Consider the following 26,815-nt stretch of genomic DNA (forward strand, 5'->3'; position numbering starts at 1 on the left):
AATATTCTAGATATTTGTTGATGTAGTGCTGTACTTAAGTATGGACCTAATTGGTGTGTTACAAAACAAGGGAAAAACGGATGTAATGGGTTTTGCTCCGTTTATAAAATGGTCAGGGATAAAGGAACACATAACAAGTGTATCAAACATGAATCTTAGTCTGAAAACTCAGAAAAATGTTTACCATATTTGCTTTCTTTAACTTGATTTGAATTCTACTTCTTTGGCAAGAAATTCAACCTCAGTCATCCTTGGGGTCCCCTCTCCTTGTGTTATTGTAAGGCTTGGTGTCATATGGTTCAAATTTTGCCTGTGTTGGTTATAGTATTGTCTTCCATTGCCCTCCACAAGGTTCCTTCAGGTTCTGTGGCTCTTCCACCAACTGTGGGCCCTAGTGCCTATGGCTTGGCACCTAGTTTATACCTAGCAGACACTTTATACTGAAGCCTTGCCACCTGATCAGTTTGCTCCCATGGAGTTGATCCCATCCTCTCTAGAATTTCTTCTGAGATTACTCATAAGGTCCACTTCTTTCTCAACATGATCTGTTCTTAGGTTTACTAAACACAAGGTGCTGGTCTACCTTCTGTGCCACTGGAATCCCTGAGCCAGGGTTTTTGAAAGCCTGGCTGTTTGATTGAAAATTGAAGGGAGGGATGGAAAAGAAGGGAGTGAGTAACATAGGAAAAACATATATGAATTAGTGTTCCAAAAACTAGCCCCAAGAGAAAAATATAGTTAAAGTGCCAAATGTCAGTAAAAGTATGGTTGCTTGGAGTGTACTTGAAGTGATCTGAAAAATTCATGAAGATGAGACTGGAACTGAGCCTTAAAGAATGTGTAGAATTCATTATAAATGAGTGTGTCTGTTGTGCTTCTGTATCTAAGGCAGTACCTTCATGTGAATATTGTTGGCAGGTGGTGGCACATGCATGAGTCGGGCATGTGTGGCATATTTGGGAGTTAGCCTGTGGTGTGTGTTTGTGACAGGAAGTTGTTGAGAGTTCATACTTCTCTTTCTGAGAAGAGCCTCAGAAAGAAAATTGTGGATCAGTCAGCTGGATGGATTTATAAAGGGAAGATGCTTATAGTAGTTCTGACCTGAACTGGAAAAGGATTGATGGCAATGGCAATGAGAAGACAGTAATTGGATAGAAACCACTAGGAAGAATCTGTGGGAAGAAGGCAGAATTTAAGGTGATCTTGAGTTTTCTGCTGGTGCAGAGGTATTAATGGTGCCGTTAATGGAAACCGGAGAAGTCAAGATAGGAGTTTGGTGTGAGAAGAAGATAAGGAGTTTAATGAGGATTTGATAACCTGTTGGAGCACTGAAATGAGGTTAGATTTGTAGATAAAGGGTTTACCATATCATCTTCATGATCCTGCCCTAGACCAGTTGTTTTTCCTGTTGATTATTGTGAAGAAGACAGTGATGAAGGAATAGAATATACTGATGAGAAAAGAGGAGATGACTCTGTACGATTTTTTTTTTTTTGGCTTAAGACTTTAGTAGTTTAGGCCAGGCGTGATGGCTCATACCTGTAATCCCAGCACTTGGGGAGGCCGAGGCAGGTGGATCACAAGGTCAGGAGTTTGAGACCAGCCTGGCCAATATGATGAAACCCCATCTCCACTAAAAAACATACAAAAATTAGCCAGGTGTGGTGGTATGTACCTGTAGTGTAGTCCCAGCTACTCCGGAGGCTGAGACAGGAGAATTTCTTGAACCTGGGAGGTGGAGGTTGCAGTGAGCCAAGATCGTGCCATTGCACTCCAGCCTGGGTAACAGTGAGACTCCCGTCTCAAAAAAAAAAAAAAGAGACTTAAGTAGTTTAAAATTTTTTATTTACAGAAATTTTATAATTCAGAATTGCTCTGTAATATTTTAAAAGCCTGAAAATTTAGCATGCTTGAAATATCCATTTTTAGTTTTAGCTTTTATCTTTATTCCCCTAAGGTGCTCTCTGAGCATTTGTAAATCTCCACAGATTTATGTCAGTAAGTAAATATTTATACTAATAAGTATAAATTTGTATAAAAGTCCTTAAGGCTGCCTTTTTTGCCTTTTTTTTTTTTTTTTTTTTTTGGGGGAGATAGAGTCTCCCTCTGTCACCCAGGCTGGAGTGCAGTGGCACAATCTCAGCTCACTGTAACCTTTGCCTCCCGGGTTCAAGTGATTCTCCTGCTTCAGCCTCCTGAGAGGCTGGGATTATGGGTGCGCACCACCATGCCTGGCTAATTTTTTGTGTGTATTTTTAGTAGAGATGAGGTTTTACCATGTTGGTCAGGCTGGTCTTGATCTCTTGACCTCTTAATCCGCGCACCTCAGCCTTCCAAAATGCTGGGATTACAGGCATGAGCCACCACGCATGTCTTAAAGCTGCTTTTAGTTCTTCCCTTGTATAACTTCTCATCATCTGAAACTACTAGCAATTGAGCTTATCTCAGTTTGTTTCTGGAGTTTGTTCTTAATGAGAATTATTTCACTTCTTTTTTTTTTTCAATTCTTTTTTGTTTTTATTGCATTTTAGGTTGTGGGGTACATGTGAAGAACATGCAAGATTGTTGCATAGGTACACACATGGCAGTATGATTTGCTGCCTTCCTCCCCATCACCTATATCTGGCATTTCTCCCTATGCTATCTCTCCCCATCTGCCCCCCCCGTCCCTCCCCTATTTCCCCCCGACAGATCCCTATTTCACTTCTTTAGTTTTCTATGATTTTTAGTAGGTGGTTGGGGAAGTTTGTAGTATAGCTGTAATTTTGAGGAATTCACTTCAATATAGATATAATTCTTATACAGTGTTTAGTAATGCTTTGTAAATATTCAACGTGGCAATATAGAAAGTGTTCCAACTACTGGTCCCTTTCCTCCACCTGCTATTATTAGTACATGCACCATAATACTTGTACACTTTTATTATTATCTGAATTGGGAAATATATAATTAAAAACAGTTATGAATTTAGTACTAGTAAATTTAATACTAGTAAATGGTTGATATATTTACAGACATTATTCATTCTACAGGCAGAGCTTGATGCACAGATGGATTCCTGGTCTCCTTGGTCCACAGGATGGGAACTGTTGGTATTGCACTTGATCCAAAGAATATTTGTCTTAAGAGTAGCAGTTGTGTCCAGTTCTCCTTAAAGAAGGACCAGATAATGTAGATTTTACTGTGGTTTTATTTTACCAATTAATTGAAGTTTGAGTCCTTGGATAGAATTTGCAAATCTGCTTTGCATGCATGGTTAAATTTGTAAACTAAATTTACTTGGTTATATTAATATATTTAACACTTAAAGTGATATTTAGTAAGTTTTATTTCAGGGTACAGTGTTAACTTTTAGAGCTGGCTACTTTGGAAATAATTTTATGTACTTTTTGGAATGTTTTGACATCTGGAAAAAGTGTACTCTGTTAGTTTCTTAGTAATATCGTAAAAAAAAAAAAACCCACATAGTTGAGTTGATGTTATCCTTACTCTTCCATTCTATTTACCAATTACCACAGGTAGATATGGCTGTCTCAGATAATCTTCAATGAATTTTTTCTTTTCCTCTTTTTGAGACAAGGTCTCTGAATGCAATAGTGTGTTCATGGCTCACTATCGCTTCAGCCCTCTGGGCTGAAGTGATCCTCTTATCTCAGCCTCTTGAGTAGCTGGGACTACAGGCATGTGCCACCACCCTGGGCTAATTTTTGTATTTTTTGAAGAGGGAGTTTTGCCATGTTGCCCAGGCTGGTCTCAAACTCTTGGACTCAAGCAGTCCACCCACCTAGGCCTCCTGTGCTGGGATTATAGGCGTGAACACTCAGCCGCTCTTCAATAAATTTTAGCTAGCAGTTACTAAACAGCATTCCTGCAACATTTCAGGTTCTCTTAGAGTGGACACTGTACATCATTACCCATTTTTTTTTTTTTCCCTCAAGACAGTCTTACTCTGTCATCCCGACTGAGGTACAGTAACACAATCATAGCTCACTGCAGCCTTCAACTCCTGGGCTTAAATGGTCCTCCTCTCTTGGCCTACTGAGTGGTCGAAACTACATGCACAGGCCACTGCACATGGCTGATTAAAAACATTTTTGGGGGAGCGCTGGGTATAGTGGCTCATGTCTATAATCCCAGCACTTTGGGACGTAGAGGCAGGTGGATCACTTGAGGTCAGGAATTTGAGACCAGCCTGGCCAACATGGTGAAACTCTGTCTCTACTAAAAATACAAAAATTGGCTGGGTGTGGTGGCATATGCCTGTAGTCCCAGCTACTTGGGAGTCTGAGGCAGGAGAATCATTAAACCTGGGAGGTGGAGGATGCAGTGAGTTGAGATCATGCCAGTGCACTCCAGCCTGGGTGACAGAGCGAGACTCTGTCTCAACAACAAATTTTGTTTTTTCTTTTTTGTAGTGATATAATCTTGCTATATTGTCCAGGTTGGTCTTGAATCCTGGGCTCTAGTGATCCTCCCACCTTGTCCTCCCAAAGTGCTAGGATTACAGACTTGAGCGCAGTGCTTATCATCTAATATAAGGCGCATTTCTTAAAACTCTTGATCTTGGTTTTGGTATTGCTTAGTTATCTGGATTTTCAGAGGTGGTGGGCTAATTAGGCAGCTGTCTCTCCATTATTTTACCAGGCACATATGACAATGATTGCTGTTATTTTTGAGACGGAGTCTACCTCTGTCACCAGGCTGGTGTGCAGTGGCGCAATCTCGGCTCACTGCAGTCTCAGCCTTCCGGGTTCAAGCAATTCTCCTGCCTCAGCCCCCCAGGTAGCTGGGATTACAGGTGCATCCCACCATGCCCGGCTAATTTTTGTACTTTCAGTAGAGACAGGGTTTCATCATGTTGGCCAGGATGGTCTTGGCCTCTTGACCTTGTGATCTGCCTGCCCCAGCCTCCCAAAGTGCTGGTATTACAGGCATGAGCCACCATGCCTGGTGACAGTGATGATTTTTTACAGCAGTTTTTTGTTTATTTTTGAAATCAGCCTGGACATTTAAATATATTATGCCAGTACATTAGTTACATGAGGATTAACTAAGGTAATGTAAGGTTATGGGCTGTTTAGTTGTAGTACTAAAACAAGCATGGATTTTTGAATGTGAATATTTTAGAGGAAATATTGAAATTACTTAGAGTAGACCTGGATATATGTTCATTTACATGCTCATTTTCATTTCCAATAGCATGAGCAATAACTTACTTATATTTCATTCCTGAGAAACTAAAAGAAGCTGCCTAAGGAGTATGAAAATTGCCATTACGTCTGTATTGTCTACTTTTTGGATGCTTACATGATTATAGATCGCTGCGCTTCCACACATTTTGGGCTGCTATCAGGTTGTAAGTAATCAGTATACAAACGAAATTTAAAAATTTAAGCAAGATAATTTTATATTACTTGGGTCAGGGAAAAATGCAGTTGCTGAAGGTTTCATAGCTAAATATAAGCAATTTTGCTTTTTATACTTTTTTGGATTATACCGTCTTTTCCCTTTTAGTAATAGAAGTAATACAGGTAGGAATTAACTTAGCACTTCCAAATTAATGGTAATATTAGACATGCGTACACAAGCACAGGATTAAGTTATATAGAAATATGTCTCATCCATGTTTAATGTGGCTGACCAGCCCAATTGATTAGCTAATTTTATTGCTGTGTTAATGTTAAAATTGTAAATACAGTTGTTCATTGTTAAAATAAGTGAGTAGGATTAAAATAGAGAATTGATAAAAGTAAAGCCTTAAAAACCTTTTAGCTAAAGTAGCAGGCTTCAAGTGAAATTCAGTTTTGGTCTCCTTTACAGGAATAGCTATTCACAGTCAGACAGAATCACTTATCACGTTTTGCAGTATCTCCTGAGGAAGTCAGAATCTGAGCCAGCATGAAGACGGAATCTTGTCTTCGATCTGATTTGCAAACCGTACTTTTATTCTAATCATGTGCAAGGTGGAGGTAATAGCGTGGGAACTAAAATCTTAGTAAGTGTGGTTTTTATTTTAGCTATTAAGTAGTATACTTTTTAAAAAATAAAATTTAAATTTATTTCACCACCTATCATAAGTAGTATACTTTCTTATAGTGATTTTTTTTCTTCTTAGCAGAGTTCACACTATGAATGGGGTGTGGACTTGGCAGTCTGGAATATATTTTAGTATACTTCAAAAGTGAAAGATTTAGGCTGGGCACTGTAGCTCACGCCTGTAATCCCAGCACTTTGGGAGGCCGAGGAGGGTGGATCATGAGGTCAGGAGTTTAAGACCAGCCTGGCAAGGATGGTGAAACTCCATCTTTACTAAAAATGAAAAAATTAGCTTAGCATGGTGGCAGGCACCTGTAATCCCAGCTATTCGGACGGCAGAGGCAGGAGAATCACTTGAAGAGGTTACAGTGAGCTGAGATTGTACCACTGCACTTCAGCCTGGGCAACAGAGCAAAGACTCCGTCTCAAAAAAAAAAAAAAAAGTGAAAGATTTAACCTCTCTAGATTCAGGAAAAATCCCTGAGAAAGAGAGAGAAAAGCTTCTATACTCTGTCTAGGATTTCTTTCTCTTTCTTGGTGAAAAATAGGTGTTGGGATGTTACTGAGTTATAAGAGTGGCCAGTGTCTAAATTCAAGCCATTTAAAAAGTCATTAAATGTGCTACATAAGTTGCTTCATTTATCAATTAATTGACATTGAATCTTGAAGTCTTCATTATAGTGTAGTGTTAGCCCATTGTTGAATCCTAGAAACCTTTTAAATAGTGAATATATTTTAAATATGAATTGGATTTTGAGTATATTTTAAGTATTCAAAATTTAAAATGTTTTAATTACAAACATTCATAATGGTATTGGAATGATTATGCTACTAGTTATTTTCAGTGACCTTCCATGGATTTAATTTTCCCAAGTACAGTCTTCTTTTTGTGTTCTAGATAGAACTAGATTTTGAGGCTACAGGATATCAAGGAGCTATCTATTTAATGTTACTTTGTTAATTGTAGCCATTGCTTCTCGACATCTTTCTTTACTACCTGTGCTAATTAAGAACAGTGGATAATTAGCATTTTAAGCTGCTTTTCTCTCTTAGCAAGAATGATAGAATTGATGTTTGATCTTCTGTATTTATGAATCATAATCTATGTTTTTCATAATTTGAGAATGGTTATGTGCTTAAGCTATTGTTTACTTTGCGTTGTTTCCTCTACCTTTGACTCATTATAAGCTATTAGTTACTTTTGTAAATTGATATGATGGCTTCCCTGAAATTAAACATTTCTATTAGTGGCTTCCCTTTAATCTTCATCTTTCTTAGATCAAACCTCCTTCTATCTCCTGCCTATCTCTTTTGCATTCCAAAGTTCAATTTTATTAAATTCCAAGGTCTAAGATTTTTTCTTTGGGAATTTATTTCGTGTTTCTATGGAAATCAAGAAAGAAAATTAGAATAATTCAATGTTGAAATGTTACATACATCTTTTGAGAAATTTATATTTTGTAGGTTGAAGGGTATGCTTTTTGGGGAGCATATTTTTGGAAGTGGAATGTAGTTATCTTAATAACCGTGTCCTAATTATTTATAGCTTCCTGCCTGACACAACTCACTTCAAGGAGTGCACAATGTCAGAACGTGGAATTAAGTGGGCTTGTGAATATTGTACGTATGAAAACTGGCCATCTGCAATCAAGTGTACTATGTGTCGTGCCCAAAGACCTAGTGGAACAATTATTACGGAAGATCCATTTAAAAGTGGTTCAAGTGATGTTGGTAGAGATTGGGATCCTTCCAGCACCGAAGGAGGAAGTAGTCCTTTGATATGTCCAGACTCGAGTGCAAGACCAAGGGTTAAATCTTCATATAGCATGGAAAATGCAAATAAATGGTCATGCCACATGTGTACATATTTGAACTGGCCAAGAGCAATCAGATGTACCCAGTGCTTATCCCAACGTAGGACCAGGAGTCCTACAGAATCTCCTCAGTCCTCAGGATCTGGCTCAAGACCAGTTGCTTTTTCTGTTGATCCTTGTGAGGAATACAATGATAGAAATAAACTGAACGCTAGGACACAGCACTGGACTTGCTCTGTTTGCACATATGAAAACTGGGCCAAGGCTAAAAGATGTGTTGTTTGTGATCATCCCAGACCTAATAACATTGAAGCAATAGAGTTGGCAGAGACTGAAGAGGCTTCTTCAATAATAAATGAGCAAGACAGAGCTCGATGGAGGGGAAGTTGCAGTAGTGGTAATAGCCAAAGGAGATCACCTCCTGCTACGAAGCGGGACTCTGAAGTGAAAATGGATTTTCAGAGGATTGAATTGGCTGGTGCTGTCGGCAGCAAGGAGGAACTTGAAGTAGACTTCAAAAAACTAAAGCAAATTAAAAACAGGATGAAAAAGACTGATTGGCTATTCCTCAATGCTTGTGTGGGTAAGTTTCTGTATTCTGCATTTTTTTGAATGGGATGGGAAAAGATAAAAATGATATAAGAAGAGCTGGGTGTGCTGACACATGTCTGTTTTAGCTACTTGCTTGAGACCAGCAGTTTGAGGCTGTAGTATGCCATGATCAGCCTGTGAGTAGCAACTGCACTCTAGCTTGGGCAGCATAGTGAGACTCTGCTTCAAAAATATATATGATGTGCAAGGTCAGTATTTAGCATCTAATTCATTCAACATGATAGTTGTATTTTCAAGTATGCATACATAAAAATTTGTGTATTTGTGATCTTGTCATAACTTTGTGCTAAATTGCCCACAATTAATTGTGTTTATGTCTCTCCATTACTGGGGGCAGGGGAAACTTTTAAGTTAAAGCAAAGTTTTTACACATCGATAGTAAAATATATACCTGGACTTTAAAACTGCTACTCTGTTTATCGTAACAAGATGTAACTGAGGAACACCAGCTGCTGTTTCCAAGTATTTGTAAACAGTGTGAGCATCTTGTGATGATCGAAGCTTTAGTCAGATGTTAAAAATACCACAAAAATGTGTGACTCCAAGAAGTCGGACAAACATAATGATGACCTTGAAAATACTGGTGTTACTTTAACATGAGTGTCATGTAGTAAATATTTGCAAACTTTATGGAACTGATTACATGTAGCCAGCTGATTCCATACTTCAAGTTATGGTTCCTATGTTTTGTGACATTTTCCTCAGGAAATGCTGTTACAGGACAGAGACAGAGGAGTGCAGAGTTTTCTTCAGTTATTGACCTCATGAGTTAATTGTGATGTAATTCACAAAAGCAGTGACTTGAGTCTTCAGTATTTTTTTGAGTAGATTAGATGTGGATTTTTATTAAATTATTTGGATGGGCTGCTTACTTTGACATTGGGTTTTATAAGGGAAATTTTGAATGATTACTAAGGCTAAACTTTGTGTGGAACAATAGCTGAGCCTTAACTATAAACTTAGCTGTAGTTTTCCCCTTAGTACCAGTTTCTTTCATTTATCCCTCTGGGTACAGCCCAAGAATATGGAAGGTTTAGCTGTATGAACCTCCCGTGAGTCCTAAGAATTGATTTCAAGAAATCTTGAGTTTTTAAAATTAAATTATATATATGTATATATAATATGTTATATAAATTTCTTCCCCCACCATGAGATTTCACCATTCTGTCACCCAGGCTAGAGGGCAGTGGTTGCTCACTGCAGCCTCAACCTCCTGGGGTCAAGTGAACCTGCCACCTCAGCCTCCCCAGTAGCTGGGACTATAGGCATTTTACCACTATACGCAGCTATTGTTTTTAACTATTATTTGTAGAGATGGGCGTCTCCCTATGTGGCCCAGGCTGGTCTTGAACACCTGGGCTCAAGCGATCTTCACACCTCAGCCTCCTAAAGTGTTGGGATTATAGGTATAATCTGCTGTGCCCAGCTGAAATCCTGAGTATTCAATTTTAACTTTGTTCTGGCAAAAAAATATCTCAGCAGATGAACCCTTCTGACCTCCAGACGTAGTAGGCATTTGGCAATGCTTACTTCCAGTTTCCTCCCATCCGAGGATGAGGGATGAAAACACCAAGCCATCTTCTGCTGTCTCTGTTGTCCCATTTTATTCTACTGATTTTTCTGCTCCAAATTGAGGGACAACATAGGGTATGATTGTCAGTTTTAAAAATTTAAACGGGAGATACAAAAGGGTTTTATTATTAGTTTCCTTATTGAGATCAAATTCATTTAACATAACTATTCAGTTTTGAAAGTGAACAACTTGTTTGGCATTTAGTGCATTCACATTGTGTAACCACTACCTCTGTGTTGTTCCAAAACATTTTCATCATTCCAAAAGGCAACTATGTACCCATTAAGCAGTTACTGCCCCCTACCCCTACCCTGCAACCCTTGATAACCATCAGTCTGCTTTTGGTGTCTGTGGATTTACCTATTTTGGATATTCATATAAATAAAATCTTTACATATCTATGAGCTTTGATGTTGGGTGTGATTGTCTTTTAATTGCTTATATGCCTTTGAAACACTCTTAAAATCATTTTTTTGCAGGGAATAGTGTACTGTGAATACTTGGACTACAAGATGGTGTTATAGTACATGCAGGTTTACAGATGAAAATGAACTAACCTTCATCATGATGATGCTTAACCTTTTTTGGGGTCATAGAATCCTTTAGGAATCAGGGTTTCACTTCAGCCCCCAGTTGCTTCAAATCAGTGGATCTCAGGATAAGAACACCTGATGTGAAATATTTTCTCTCCTTGAAACACACGAGTTTGATGAATCATGTTTGTCTTTATGACATTATTCCTTCTTCGTCCTGCCTTTTTCTACATATCCTTACTTCCTTTGACTAGATGACTAGCCATCTTTGTACCTCTTTGCATTTTATTTATTGAGACAGAGTTGTGCTTTGTCACTCAGGCCGGAGAGCAGTGGTGCAGTCAAAGCTGCAGTGAGCCTTGACGTGAGCCAGTCATGGCTCACTGCAACCTTGACTTCTTCAGCTCAAGCTATGCTCCCACCTCAGCCTCCCGAGTAGCTGGGACTACAGGCACATACCACCATGCCTGGCTAATTTTTGTATTTTTTCTTTTTTTGTAGAGACAGGGTTTCATCTTGTTACCCAGGCTGGTCTGAAACTCCTGGGCTCAAGTGATCCACCCCCTGCAGCTTCCTAGAGTACTGGGATTACAGATGTTAGCCACTGGGCCTGGCCCACCTCTTTGCTTTTTTTTAAGACAGTCTCGCTGTCACCCAGGCTGGAGTGCAGTGATGTGATCTTGGCTCACTGCAACCTTCTGGGTTCAAGCAGTTCTCTGCCTCAGCCCCCCGAGTAGCTGGGATTACAGGTGTCTGCCACCGTGACTGGTTAATTTTTGTAGTTTTAGTAGAGATGAGGTTTCACCATCTTGGCCAGGCTGGTCTTGAACTCTGGACCCTCGTGATCCACCTGCCTCGGCCTCCCAGAGTGCTGAGACTACAAGCATGAGCCACTGCGCCTGGCCACCCCTTTGCATTTTAATCAATATGACTTCAATTTAAAAGTGGAACAAAAACTTCTACCATAGGACCAGTATTGGATTTAGCCTTGTTTCATTTACAAAACTATTTGTTGGCTGGGCATTTTGGGTGGCAGGTGGAGATCGAGATCATCCTGGCTAACATGATGAAACTCTGTCTCTACTAAAAGTACAAAAAAAAACCCAGCTTGGTGGCACACGCCTGTAGTCCCAGCTACTTGGGAGGCTGAGGCAAGAGAATCACTTGAACCCCGGAGGTGGAGGTTGTGGTAAGCTGAGATCCCACCACTGCACTCCTGCCTGGGCGACAGAGCCAGACTCCATCTCAGAAACAAAAAAACGAAAAACAACTATTTGTCATTAAGTTGCTGTTTCTTCCTGCAAAGTTTCTAGATTCTTAGGGCCATGGGTTGATTGTATTTGGTTCTTGGTAACGTGGACTGTGTCTTTCCTATCAGCGAACATTTTTTACTGTTAACTGTACAATGTCATTCTGAACTGTTATACATAAGGTTATAATTATAGGCCTGTTTCTATGGGACAGCCATATTCTGATTTGTAAACATCACTGAAATATGTTAAACACGTTTTTTTAACTTGTTTACATTGTGTTGGGTTAACTAAAAAATAAAAAAAAAGGTTTGAGCAGTAAGACTAACAAAATTAATCTTTACTTCCCTTCCCAGATTTCTTTAGATACAGTGTATCTTGACTTATTGTTGTTAGTGATTTTTGAAGAGTCCATCTCTAAAGTATGTACACTGAGTATAAAATGTGAGACTTTTTCCATTTAAAGTTGGGAAAAAATTTGGACTTCAGGTCAGCTTTGTAGCTGATAAACTAGGAATGAGGAAGATTCAGTTGTTGAGAGGGCAGATGTAAACTAAGGTATCAGCAGTATTAAGCAAACATATTAACATGGCTGTTGTATGTAAGTTTCACATAAGTGCATATTATCTTATGTGGTCAGAGGATGCTGGGGACAGCTGTGCCGAAACCTGACATCATTAGTGGAACCTGAGATTGGGAATCAGGGTGGTAAAGGTAGAGGTGTGAATGTAAATGTACAGTTGTCTTTGGAGTGTTTGCAGTTACTGCTGGATTTTTTTAGGGACATCGGGTTTTTAGGGAGGTCATGTCAGTACTCAATGTAGACTGCTTTTCTCACTGGGTAGACAACAGTGTATCTGGAGAATAAAGCAACACTACCTAATGTCCTGCTTTTGTTCTGCTATTGTATTGAATCAGTTGCCCTATGAAATTGCACTTTGACAATTTTGTGTACATAGTTGTGTCTTTAAAGAGACAGGGTTAGATAAGAACACCATATCAAATCTGTGCTGTAACTTGTATTCCTGAACCTTAGACTCATATCTCCAGCTGCCCATTCAACATCTTTGCTGGAGTGTTTAATAACTCAAGCTTATTTCAAGCTCAGTGATGCTAAAACAGAACTGGTCTCTCCTTCAAGTCTATTTTTTCCCAGGCTCCCATCTTGGTTGATGGCAAATTTCTGATTCCATTGCTTGTGTCAAAAGCCTTGTTTCTCCTTGATTCCTCTTATGCCCCACTTCTATTTCTCAGAAGATCCATTGGCTCTACCTTCAAAATATATCTGGACTCTGACCACTTCTCACTATTTTTGTCCAAACCATGATCCCCCTTGCTTTTGCCCTCCCTTACCCCTTGCTTTTGCTCTCCCTTACTGTCTACTGTCAACAGAGGAGCTGCTGGTTTTGTTTTTAAAAACTCTGCTCAGAACCCTCTAGTGATTGACTGCCTCTTTTACTTGGCTTAAAAGCTAGAGTCCCTCAAAAACTCCACAAGGTCATCTACATGCTTTGTATTGCTCATTTCAACTTGCCTCCACGTAGTTTTGACCCTTAAACAGCACAGGTCTGAACTGTGTGGGTCCACTATACATAAGTTTTCTACCAACTCTGCCACCCCTGAGACAGCAAGACCAACCCCTCTTCTTCCTCCTCCTCCTCAGCCTATTCAAGGTGAGGACGATGAGGATGAAGACCACTTAATGAGTTAGTAAATGTATCTTATCTTCCTTATGATTTTCTTAGCATTTTCTTTTTTCTAATGTATGACAAGAATACAGTGTATAATACATATACAAATTTGTATTATTTGACTATGCTATTAGTAAGGCTTCCGGTCAGCTGTAGGCTATCAGTAGTTTTGGGGGAGTCAAAGGTTATACATGGATTTTCTACTGTGTGGGAGGTTGGTCCCCCTACTCCCCTTGTTGTTCAGGGGTCAAATGTATGCTGTTTATCTCTGAACTAATCTGTTTTCCACCTTTTCCATTTTATTCCAGCCACTCTTGCTACCTTTTTATTCTATAAACAAGCCTGAAGCCTTTTACTTGCTGTTTTTTTTGCCCAAATTGCTTTCCACCTTCACTTTTCTCAAGCGTTGCCTTCTCAGTGAGGTCTTCCATGACCGCTGTATCTAGGATTTCATTCCTGTCCTTTATCCCTCCCCACAGCATTAATTTTCTTTATAAGACTTGTCACCTTCTAATATGCTTAGTCATCTTGTTTATTGTTTGTCTCTCTCTACTCCAGAGTTTAAGCTTCCTGAGGGCCAGGAATTTTACCTCTTTTGTTCAAAGCTCTATCTTAGAACAGTGCCTGCTACATACATACTAGGCACTCAAGTATTTTTATATCAGTGAACACATGAGTATTTTTGGGAACTGGGGTTTGGACAAACCTTTATCCTACTCCTATGAATTTCTGGATTCTTTGCCTGCTTCCTAGCTTTCTGTATTTTTCAGTAGTTGGGGCCCAACCCAGGAGAGCCAGTTCTACTTCTCACTGGTTGTCAGGAAGTCTGAGGTAGGTATTAGGTATGAAAGGGTCTTACAGGAAAGGCTTACAGTAGAGGTCTTACAGTAGAGGCTTCGGTTTATCACTGGGCAGTCTATGGATATGAAAAGTCTAAAGTCAGGTTTCTGTATATTTAATTTCTCTACCTTCCTACTTGCACTCATGGCAATATTTGCTTTTTAAAAAATCATTCTATGTGTTTGGTATAACTATCAAATGAGATTTTTACTTGAAATATTTATTCAGTTGTTGTTGGACCTACTGCTTCCTAGTTGGCATTTGGTCTCACTTCCTCAACAATAGTTGCATCTTTCTTAAGTTTACCTTGTCCAGTGCTCCTGCTAACGAAGATGGGAAGGAGCTGAGATTTGGTTGGGGCTGTCTAAGGCATAGGGGAAGAAGAAGGAAACTTAAGTAACAAGTTCACATTGAAACTGTATACACACACACACACACACACACACACACACACGCACATACTTTTTTCTTTTTTTTGAGATAAGCTCTTGCTCTGTCGCCCAGGCTGGAGTGCAGTGGTACCATCACAGCTCACTGCAGTGGGCCATTATTGTGCCATTGTATTCCCAGCCTGGGTGACAGAGCAAGACTATGTCTTAAAACTTGCATGGTATTAAATATGTCAGAATGTATTTGTCCATTTGGTTTTACTAACACACATTGTTTGACAAAAAATAGCAAAGTGTAGGCATATTACATTTTAAAGTGTTATTTTCAATTTGTTTTGGTATTAATGTTAAGAATTATGTATATAGATGGACGTTTACAATTTGTCAAAGGTTATTCTCAAGGAAGTAAATCATTAAATTAGTATTATTTTTTCTTCTGGAGAAACAAAACTGTGCAAAATGTAATCTTCTATAATGATTTTTTAAAAACAGTTTCTACTTTGGAAATATGTGCCTGGTGAAATGAAATATGAAAGGGAGATTGTTGGTGGCTCACGCCTGTAATCCCAGCACTGTGGGAGGCCGAGGCGGGCGGATCACGAGGTCAGGAGATCAAGACCATCCTGGCCAATGGTGAAACCCTGTGTCTTAAAAAAAAAAGAAAGGGAGATTGTGCAATAATACAAACAAAGTTAAAGTAACTTCCGTGAAGAAAAAGTCATTTAGTTTTTGAGAGATTATATTCCTTTGAACTGGAATGATTGTAAGGTGATTTATATTACCAAGAAAATTACCATGTCAAAAGCGGAAAAGGAAATCCTTGCATTGGACATTGGTGATTTTGTCCATTTAAGACATCTTTGGGCTGACTTTTTAACTTGAGAGAAAGCTCAGGGCATACAAATGATTGTGAAGAAAAAAAATGGAAGAGGCTTCTATTCTCTAGTTCATTACTCCTTAGCTTTAAAAATTATTTCATTCATAAGGATATTTTATTGATGACTTACCTGAAGTCACAAAACATTCGTTATTTTTAAAAACACACTATTGGCCGGGCACGGTGGCTCACACCTGTAATCCTAGCATGTTGGGAGGCCGTAGTAGGCAGATTACTTGAGGTCAGGAGTTCAAGACCAGCCTGGCCAACATGGTGAAACCCCGTCTCTACTAAAAATACAAAAATAGCTGGGCGTGGTGGCGGGCTCCTGTAATCCTAGCTACTTGGGAGGCTGAGGCAGAAGAATCTCTTGGACCCGGGAGGCAGAGGTTGCAATGAGCCGAGATTATGCCACTGTACTCCAGCCTGGACAACAGGGTGAAACTCCATCTCCACCACCCCCCTCCACCCCCCCCGCAAAATAAAAACAAAAAAATAAGAACATACTATTAATAAGTTACAGTGTCCAAATTTACATTTTTAACTTGCCCATTGACATCCTTATAGGTTTATCCCCCTCTACGCCCTCCTTGGGCTTTTTTGGGTGATTTACATGATTGATATAAATAGAGTGGCAGGCAGGATAATGTCCACAACCCACCTCCCCATGGCTGCATCCCAGTCCCCAGGATTTGTGGATATGCCACCTTATGTGGCAAAAGAGACTCTACAGAAGTGATTAAAGATGGCTTCAATGGCAGGGTTATCTGGGTAGGTGGTATAATCACAAGCGTCCTTGTAAATCAGAGGGGGAGACAGGAGAGTGAGGATTACAGATGGGACCATGAGAAGAGAAGGAAAGGCCTGAGAGAGTTGCAGGGCATGAGGCAAGGAATGCCAGCAGCCTCTAGAAGAAAAGACAAGGCTTTTCTAGAGGCTCATGAAGGAGCACAGCTCTGCCAACACTTTTGATTTTAGCTCAGTGAGAGCCTTGCTGAACTTCTGACCTGAATTGTATGACAGAAAGTTTGTGTTGTTTTAAGTCACTAAGGTTGTAATCATTTGTTAGAGCAGCAATAAGAAATTAATACAAATAGCTTTTTTTTTTTTTTTTTAAAGAACATCTTTTTTATTTTTTATTTTTTTTCTTGAGACAGAGTTTCGCTCTTGTTACCCAGGCTGGAGTGCAATGGCGCGATCTCGGCTCACTGCAACCTCCGCCTCCCAGGTTCAGGCAATTCTCCTGCCGCAGCCTCCTGAGTCGCTGGGATTACAGGCACGCACCACCATGCCCAGCTAATTTTTTGTATTTTTAGTAGAGACGGGGTTTCACCATGTTGACCAGGATGGTCTCGATCTCTTGACCTCGTGATCCACCCGCCTCGGCCTCCCACAGTGCTGGAATTACAGGCTTGAGCCACCTCGCCCGGCCCGAACATCTTTTTTCTTTTTGAGATGGAGTTTTGCTCTTGTTGTGAATGGCATGGTCTCGGCTCACTGCACCTCTGCTTTCCAAGTTCACGTGATTCTCCTGTCTCAGCTTCCCAAGTAGCTGGGATTACAGGCACCCGCCACCATGCCTGGCTAATTTTTGTGCATTTAGTAGAGACAGGGTTTCATCATGTTGACTAGGCTAGCCTTGAACTCCTAACCTCAGGTGACCTGCCCACCTCAACCTCCCAAAGTGCTGGGATTACAGGCATGAGCCACTGCACCCAGCCCTAAACAAATATATCTTAATTTGACAATTTCAGAAAAATTTTACTTAATTTTCACCAGTTCCTAGAGGAAGTCAGAGCCATTGTTAATAATGAAAGAAGTTGAGGTACAGAGGAGCTGATTTACTGAATGGGAAGAAGCTGTCCTTTCCAAGACACAAATGGTAACGACGTTTCTTTCTGCTAAATATGATTGGGGATTATTACTGGAGCTTTTGAATTATGTTTGATACCTGGGAATATTAATGTTTTTAGTCCTGCCTTTTTTCAAGGCAGCAAAATAAATATGCTTATATGAAGCTGATTGCTGTGGCCCAGGGTAATCTACCACTTGCTAATATTTTGCAGCATTCCATGATTAGGCCACATTATTTGAGCTTGATTTTTTTCTGTAGTGTTCCTGTAGTGGTGTTTCTGTAGTGTGTGCTCTGTTTGCTCTGCTCATGTTGGCCTATTTTTGGCTTGGTATTGCAAAGCTCTTTGGGCAATCTTTCAGTGTTTAGAACTTTTCCTGTTCTACGGATTGCTTTGCAGTCATCACTACTTCTGTGTTGGTAGCTCAGTTGCAGATCTATGTTCTAATGTGTCATTTTTCAAGATTATCATCTGGGAGTTTAGAGAGGAAGCTTGTGAAGTTGTACACCATTATGGTTACTTTTAAGTGCTGGGCTATGAACTTCGGTTGTATACTGATGCCAAACTAGCGTTCTGCTGAAAGACACTCTCCTATTTAGTGTCTTTTTTTTGTTGTTGTTTTCTTTTCCCTTTCTGTTTTTCTGGAGCCATGATTCTGCTCTTGCCCACGCTGGAGGCAGTGGCATAATCATAGCTCACTGGAGCCTCGAATGCCCGGGCTCAAGCGATTCTCCCACTTTAGAGGCGCACACCACCACACCCAGCTAATTCCTGTATTTTTTTTTTTTTTTCTTTTTTTTATAGAAGTAGGGTTTCACCATGCTGTCCAGGCTGGTCTCACACTCCTGGGCTCAAGTGATCTGCCCGTTTCAGCCTCCCAAAGTGCTGGGATAACAGGCGTGAGCCACTGTGCCTGGCCCCTTTTTTCTTAATACATTGTTTTACATATGAATGGAGGGCAGAACCAGTAAACAGGTCTTGCATCTTATTAATAGTTTTCAACATTTAAAACTATCTAATTGCCCTTTTATTAAAGAAAACACAAAAATGGTTTGAGTTAAAAATGTGACGTTAATTTTTTTTTTTGAAACAGGGTCTTGCTCTGTTGCCTAGGCTGGAGTGCAGTGGTATAATCCCTGCTCACTGCAACCTCCACCTCCTGGGTTCAAGTGATCCTCCTGCCTCAGCTTCTCTAGTAACTGGGATTTCAGATGTGCACCACCGTGCCCATCTAATTTTTGTATTTTTAGTAGTGACAGGGTTTCACCATGTTGGCCAGGCTGGTCTGACTTTCTGACCTCAGGTGATCCGCGACCTTGGCCTCCCAAAGTGCTGTGATTACAGGTGTGTGAGCCACTATGCCTGGACACATTAAAAGCTTTTAATAATATCCAAAATGTATACAGACTTGTGTCGCAATTTTTGGCCTGTATCCATGAAAGGAAAGTGAGTGCTGGAATACTAGCAATGTATGCCCTTGGCTAACTTTCCATGATACTCTTAATTGTGATGAGTATGTAGCTATGAAAACTGCGATGTCATTTCACTCCACAAACATTCTTGATTGTGGATTTACTTCCTATCCAAGGTGGTTCATATGGGTAATAGAGTTATTTTTAGTACCATGAAAGAAGTATTATCTTCAAGTCGAAGTTTTTGTCCTGTTTTTCAAGTTTTTAAGGATTTCCTGTTTTGATTTTGGAACACTGGATATAAAACAACATTTTATATCATGTTTTTTTTTTTTTTTTTTTTTTTTTTTGATGATGTCTCTGTCACCAGACTGGAATACAGTGATATGATCTCGGCTCACTGCCAACATCTGCCTCCCAGGTTCAAGCGTTTCTCCTGCCTCAGCCACCCAAGTAGCTGGTATTACAGGTAGACACCACCATGCCCAGTTAATTTTTTTATTATTAGTACAGACGAGGTTTCACCATGTTGGCCAGGATGATCTTGATCTCTTTACCTGGTGATCTGCCCACCTTGGCCTCCCAAAGTGCTGGGATTACAGGTGTGAGCCACTGTGCCCGGCCTTACGTCATGATTTTTAAATGAATTATGAGAATTTCCAGCAACATAAAATATTCTAATCTGTAGGGAACACACATGCCTTGTGCACACACATATTTTTCATGTCTTTCCTTTCTACTATTAAATGATGCTGGCCAGTTTGATCTGGGATTTAAAAGTACTTCCTGACACCTGTGACAAAAAAGAAAGCTTCCAGGAATGAATGTCTCTATTAAGGCAAACAGGCGGGGATGGCAGAAATAAAGCCCCAGTATTCTCTTGGTTGCCTTTAGCATGTCTGAGACATAATTCTCGGCTTTCAGAAATGATTGATTATACAGGCTTGCCAACTAGTAATGTGCCTTTTTATGCTGCGAAAGGGACTGTGTCGTGTGATTCTTGATTATGTGATACTGACATTTGAATATGCACCATTGATTTAGTAAAGGCTTTCGTTTAAAAAAAGTACTAAATTAAACAAACACATTGAATTATGAAATCCAGATGTAACCTTTAAATATCAAGTATAAAAGGATGTGTTTTGACTCTAGAGAATTGTTGGAATCTAACTTGAAAAAGTTGCCTTAAACTGGGCACATGGTTAAAAAAAACAAACCAAGCAAGACAGAAATGCAATAGATTCTTCTTTTCTTCTGTTTACCTCCAGTCCTCCTGTGCAGATGACTATTTTTTCCTTTCACTTTTATTTTATTTTATTTTATTTTATTTTATTTTATTTTGAGATGGAGTCTTTCTCTGTCATCCAGGCTGGAGTGCAGTGGCGCAATCTTGGCTAACTGCCACCTCTGCCTCCCAGATCCCAGTGATTCTTGTGCCTCAGCCTCCCAAATACTGGGACTATTGGCAAGCTTGTCACCATGCCCAGCTAATTTTTGTATTTTTTTGGAAGAGACGGGGTTTCACCATGCTGGGCCAGGCCAGTCTCGAACTCATGACCTCAAGTGATCCACCCGACTCGGCATCCCAAAGTGCTCGGATTACAGGCATGAACCATCATGCCTGGCCCCTGTCATTCTTTTATATTAAGAAATTTCAAAACCTGTATAAAGGTTACAAGTATAATATATTGAACACCACATGCCTTTGACTTAGATTTTCCAGTTAATTCTTTGCCATATTTGGTGTCTCTGTCTCTATGTCTCTCTTTCTCGTGTGTATTCTCTGAAGCATTTGAGAGTTAACTGAGGACATCATGACACTTTGCCCCTAAATATTTCAGCATGTATTTCCTAAGAACAAGGACATTTTTCCTACATAACCACACAATATAATTATCTAAGAAATTTAATACTGAAAGTCTATATTTAGTTTCACCCAATAGTTTTAGTAATTGGTGTTGCTCCCACCATATTCAGTTACGGATTACACGTTATGTTTAGTTGTTTTGTCTATTCAGTCTTCTCTAATCTAGAACAGCGCCTGATTTTGCTTTGCTTTTTTAAAATTTACTCTTTCATGATTGACATTTTCGAAGATTCCACTTTTGCAGAATGATCTTCAATTTAGATTTGTGGGTTTCCTTATGATTAGATTTAGTTTAAACATCATTTTTAGGGGAGTGAGAATACTATATAGGTGATATTATTTGAGGCATCACCTCCAATATCTCTGAATAATGTTGTATCATTGTTCCTTTTTTATTTTTTTGTAATTTAGTTTAATTGATGTAAAATATACATAAGATAAAATATACCATTTTACTCATTAAGTGTATATTGGTAGCTTTAAGTACATTCTTATTGTTGTGTAACTATTTCTACCATTCTCTCTAGAGCTTTTTTCATCTTGCAGAATTGAAACTCTGTATCCTTTAAATAGCTCCATTCCTCCTTCCTCCAGACCTGACAGCCCTCATTCTGCTTTCTGTCAATGAATTTGACTGTTCTAATGCCTCATGAATGGAATCAGACAGTATCTGTCCTTTTGCTTATTTCACTTTGTGTAATGTCTTTAAGGTTCATCATGTTGTGGTCTGTGTCAGAATCTCCTTCCCTTTTTTTTTCGGAGAGAAAGTTTCACTCTGTCACCCAGGCTGGAGGGCTGTGGCGCAATCTGGGCTCACTGCAACCTCCCCTTCCTGGGTTCAAGTGATTTTCCTGCCTCAGCCTCTCAAGTAGCTGGAACTGCAGGCATGTGCCACCATGCCCATCTAATTTTTGTATTTTTAGTAGAGTTGGGGTTTCACCATGTTGACCAGGCTGGTCTAGAACTCCTGACCTGAAGTGATTTGTCTGCCTCAGCCTCCCAAAGTACTGTGATTACAGGCGTGAGCCACTGCACCTGGCCAGAATTTCCTTCCTTTTTAAGACTGAATAATATTTCATCGTATGTATATACCACATTTTGTTTGTCTTTTCATCAGTTGATGGAAATATATCATTTCTGTTTCGTCAAATTTAGACTTTTGTACTGACTTCCTGTAATGATCTTTGAGAGTTTAGTTCATTATTGAATAATAAAGGCAGACTGCTTGAGACTAGCATGTGCAACATAGCGGAACCTCTTGCTTCTCTACTAAAAATAAAAAACTTAGTTGGGATTGGTGGCGGGGTGCATGAGTCCCAGATATGTGAGGCTGAGGCGGGAGGAGTGCTTGAGGCAAGGGTTCGATGCTGCAGTGAGCTATGATCATGTCACTGCAGTCCAGTCTAGATGACAAGAGCAAAACTCCCATCTCAAAAAAAAAAAAAAGCAGACTATATGCATTGTAGACCATTTCTGAGATAAGAAAAACTATGAAAAAATAACAATAGTTTATAATCTCACTGCCCAGAGGAAGCCTGTCAGATTTTTTTTGTCTATATTTGGTCTTTTTTTTTTTTTTTTTTTTTTTGCATTTATTTACTTTTATGTAGTTAAGATTATATTGTATATCCTTTTTCATTGAACTTTATATTTGGAATCAAAATGTTATCTTCTAAAAATGAACGTGTAATATGACATTGAGTTGCTGTACCTTAAATTAACCTGTTCTTTATTATTAGCAGCTTGGGAGTCCCTGTGGAGCTGTTTTTGCTGATGTTTATTAAGAGTGGCATGCTGTCTCATTAATCATTTGTATTTTTTTTCTGTGAGTTGCTGATTCATGTCTTCTGTTCACTTTCTTTGGTGATTTTATCAAGTCACATGAAATCTCTATTAAAAATATGCATCTTAAAAACATGTACCAATCCCAGTCTGGGCAATATAAAATCATTTTTGGTCTTGGCCTCCCAAAGTGCTGGGATTACAGGGGTGAGCCACAGTGCTCGGCCTCAATTACTTCAAAAAATTGTCTTAGCTTTTACCTTTTCTTTGTTCATTCATTCATGCATTCAGGTATACACCGAGTATGCTCCCAAGCACTTTGAAAGACGTCATGTCTCTCAAAGAGTTTATGGGGGCAGATGTAATTTAGCAAGCCCGCATAGTTCAGAAGAGGAGGCACAGGGTTGTAGAAGGAACATATAACCTAATCTCACTAGGAGATTTGGAGATGACTTTTGGTGACATCTAAGCCGAAACTTTGTTGAGAAGAAGGAAGGGTGTTTGAGGCATGTTCAGTAACCTGAAAGAAATCAGTTGCTTGGAGTGTATGTAGAATGAGGAGTGTGAGAGAGAACCTGTAGGGAATGTTGGGACTATTTAACCTGGTTAAATAGGTTAATTCCTTAACCCGGTTAAGGACTCCCAGACTGGAGTCCAGTGACATGATCACTGAGGCTTACTGCTGCCTCAAACTTCTTGGGCTCAAGGGATCCTCCCACCTCAGCCTCCCAAGTAGCTGGGACTATATGTGCACGCCAGCATGCCAAGCTTAATTAATTAATAATTAATTAATTAATGAGACAGAGTCTTGCTCTGTCGCCCAGGCTGGAGTGCAGTGGCATGATTTCATCTTACTGCAACCTCTGCCTCCCAGGTTCAAGCAATTCTGCTGCCTCAGCCTCCCAGGTAGCTGGGATTACAGGCACCCGCCACTATACCCGGCTAATTTTTGTATTTTTCGTAGACACAGGGTGTTCACCACCTTGGCCAGGCTGGTCTTGAACTCCTGACCTCCGTGATCCATCTGCCTCAGCCTCCTGAAGTTCTGGGATTACAGGCGTGAGCCACTGTGTCTGGCTGCGCAGTTTATTTTTAAAGTTTTTTTATAGAGGTTGGATTTTGCCCAGGCTGGTCTTGAACCCCTGAGCTCAAGCAGTCTGCCTGCGTTGGGCTCCCAACATGCTAGGATTGCAGGTGTGAGCCACTGTGCCCGGCCTAGTGGTAAACTTTTGAGAAGGGAGTGCCTTAATCAAATTTGTAGTTTAGGAAGACCACACTCACCCTAATGTAGAGAATAGATTGGGAAGGGGCAACACTTGAGATGGCAGACCAGTAGAGTTAATGATAGCAACTTAGGTATAGTCAGGTACAGCTAGGGTAGAGTCAGTGGAGATGGGGAAAGGAAGATTTATTTGAAAAAGACTTCAGTTAGAATTGGCAAAAGTTGGAAAAATTGATACTGGGCTGAGATGAGAAGGAGTTTAGAAAGCCAGATTTTTGGTTTGTACATCTGAGTTGGATAACAGTATCATTTTTCCTGAACCTAGGAGACGGAAGGTTTAGGTTTTTCTAGATGTTTTGTGGTAGGATGCCTAATGAATTATTGGATACATGGGTCTGAAATTTTTGGGGATAATGGATGCTTTTGGGACTATGAGTGTTCACTGAAGCTGTGAACTTTCTTTTGCAGTAGCTAATTATAGGGACTTTCTTGTTTAGTGTGTCTAGTTGGAAACCTTATTAAGATTGACTAGGTTACTTTTGAATATTTCTTCCAATGTGATGATTTTGTCTTAATTCTGCTTTTGTCTAGAAGAATTAAATGTATATAATATGAACAGGATAAAGTTATAATAAATTATGAAAGTTTTTCCTTTTATCCTTGCTTCCTTGCCTCCACTTTTTTTTTTTTTTTTTTTTTTAATAGAGACAGGGTCTCTTTCTGTCACCCAGGTTGGAGTGCAGTGGTGTGATCATAGCTCATTGCAGCCTTGAATTCCTGGGCTCAGGTGATCCTCTCAAGTAGCTGGGACTATAGGCATACATCACCATGCCTGAATAATTAAAAAAATTTTTTTGTAAAGATGAGACCTCACCATCTTGCTCAGGCTGGTCTTGAAATCCTGGACTCTAAGCGATTCTCCCACCTTGGCCTCCCAAAGTGCTGAGATTATAGGTGTGACCCCCTGCACCCCAGCCTCCCATTTCCATTTTTAAAATGTTCACTTACTCTCTAGTAAATGAAGGTAGGCTAGACTGTTCAGTTTCTCCGGCGTACCTGAGATAGTATAATCATAGTGTAATTATAAAAATCTAAAATTTGATTTCAGACTGGGCGTGGTGGCTCATGCCTATAATCCCAGCACTTTGGGAGGCCAAGGTGGGTGGATCACGAGGTCAAGAGCTCAAGACCATCCTCGCCAACATGGTGAAACCCTGTCTCTACTAAAAAATACAAAAATTAGCTGGGTGTGGTGGCACACGCCAGTAGTCCCAGCTACTCGGGAGGCTGAGGCAGGAGAATTGCTTGAATCCGGGAGGTGGAGGTTGCAGTGAGCTGAGACTGCACCACCTCACTCCAGCCTGGTGACAGAGCAAGACTCAGTCTCCCAAAAAAAAAAAAAAAAAAAAAAAAAAAAAAAAACTTGATTTCAAATTCAGTCAGGGTAACTTGGCAGTGTGGCAAATGAAATTTTTATTTTGAAGTCAGAAAGACTTTTGGACATAATTTCAGTGGTAAATGTGGTTTTGGCATACATTATTTTATGAGTTTCAAAATGTACTTTTGGAACCTAAGACTTTTAAGAACTGTAATTTCCTTTCAGTTGAGTATTTCAGTGATATTTTAAGTGACCTTCGTAATTTGAACTCATGTTAATCTGTTTTAGCCCATTAACGTCTCTGTCTCTGATCACTTGTCGCAAAGATAACTTTCCTTTAAGTCCTTCTGTAATACTTTAAGCAGTAATTCTTCCTGCTTGACAGAATCTCCTTTTTTATGAAGATATATGTTTAGGTTAGGTATTTTTTCATGACTTCGGAGACTTATATTTCCACAAGAGTGGGTTGTTAACACCCTGATCAAAGATACAAGGAAGAAAGAGCTCAGTAGTATAGATGACATTTGACATGGTTTGTCATAACTTACAGATAATTTTAAAAGCTTTAATTAGTGACTATTTGACTTTATCTCATTGAATCTTTTATTTTTCTAAAGAGGATATTTTAGAAATGGACAGTGAGATTATTGAATAGAAGCTAGTCTTGATATTAATATAGATGAAATTTAAGAATTTGTTTATGATTTTGATTTTCATCCGTTGATTTTTTGAGTAAGTTATTGTTTTGTAGCACTGTTCTAGGACTAGAAATAGTAGATCTTAGCTTGTTGCTGTTATTATGTGGAAAATGCAACTAGGAGGTGGTTTGGCCCGCTCAAATTATTTTTGAGATTGTTCCTCTGCTTTTGCCTACTTGAGGGTACACTTTAAAAAATATTGAAGTCATTTTATTGAAAAAGTAGCTCGTTATTTTTGAAAGAGTTTGCTCTGAATTTCTAAGCCAGGTTCAGGATTAAACTATAGCCAAATGCTTGTGATATAAAAACCAATTGAATGAGTTAAACCCTGGCTAGAGGAAACCACATCTGCATCTTTCTCTTACCATGGTAAAGGACATTCTGAACATTACCACTTAAAACTAACTTTTCTCTTTAAGGGTTCCTGAAATTGTGCCAGCTGACTCCAGGTCCACCCTGACCCCACAGCATAAACCATGCTGTGATGTCACAGCTACCATAGAACTCCAGGGTAGTGTGGGGCTGGCCCATGTGGGCTCAGGTAAGTCCTGGCTTTTTTTTTACCATTTGGCATTCTTTTCAAAGTTAGTAACCATTACAATTTTATGTCATAAAGGAAAATAAGGCAAAACTTTGAAAACTGTGCCATGTATGGGGGAAAAAATAAGTCTGTTTTCTAAACATCTATGAGCCAGCTCTAAATTCTAACCAATGGAGTTCCATAGTAGCTGTGAAGTCCCCAGTGAGTTGTTGACCTGTGGCTTCAAAATATTTAAACTCTACTCCTGGCCCAGATTACAGAATAATACGTTTGTTTTTTATTTTTATTTTTTAGCTGTTTAGTAATATTTAATAAAGTAGCTTTCATTTATTTTTAGGCCTTCATGTTTTAAGAAGCATATTTACACTTTATCTGTGATTATGTTTCGCTATGAGGCTAATGGTACGTTTCATTCAATTTTGAATGTATGATGATACTGCAGATTAG

General features: G+C 39.5%; 1 protein-coding gene and 1 long non-coding RNA gene across 4 annotated transcripts in view; one reads left to right on the top strand and one right to left on the bottom strand.

The window, feature by feature from the left end:
* The window catches only part of ZRANB1 (zinc finger RANBP2-type containing 1), a 65,833-nt gene that overhangs the window by 15,776 nt on the left and 23,242 nt on the right, over positions 1 to 26,815 (top strand). The window contains exons 1-3 of one of the 3 annotated variants that reach the window (XM_032281967.1): positions 4,939 to 5,356; positions 5,821 to 5,995; positions 7,583 to 8,433. In XM_032281967.1, the coding sequence (XP_032137858.1) occupies positions 5,955 to 5,995; positions 7,583 to 8,433 (892 nt within the window). In that variant the 5' untranslated portion in view covers positions 4,939 to 5,356; positions 5,821 to 5,954. Of the gene's footprint in view, positions 1 to 4,938; positions 5,996 to 7,582; positions 8,434 to 26,815 lie in introns of those variants that run through there. The other 2 variants (XM_032281966.1, XM_032281968.1) reach the window with 2 other exon arrangements.
* On the bottom strand, positions 13,065 to 24,218 carry LOC116554103. The gene is made up of 3 exons (XR_004270050.1): positions 24,208 to 24,218; positions 16,075 to 16,078; positions 13,065 to 13,193 (listed from the first exon to the last, which is right to left on the bottom strand). It is a non-coding gene; the product is annotated as an uncharacterized LOC116554103 (long non-coding RNA).

Source organism: Sapajus apella, unplaced genomic scaffold, assembly GCF_009761245.1.
Source record: "Sapajus apella isolate SASKATOON/1434 unplaced genomic scaffold, GSC_monkey_1.0 scaffold13, whole genome shotgun sequence".
NCBI classification, from domain to species: domain Eukaryota; kingdom Metazoa; phylum Chordata; class Mammalia; order Primates; family Cebidae; genus Sapajus; species Sapajus apella.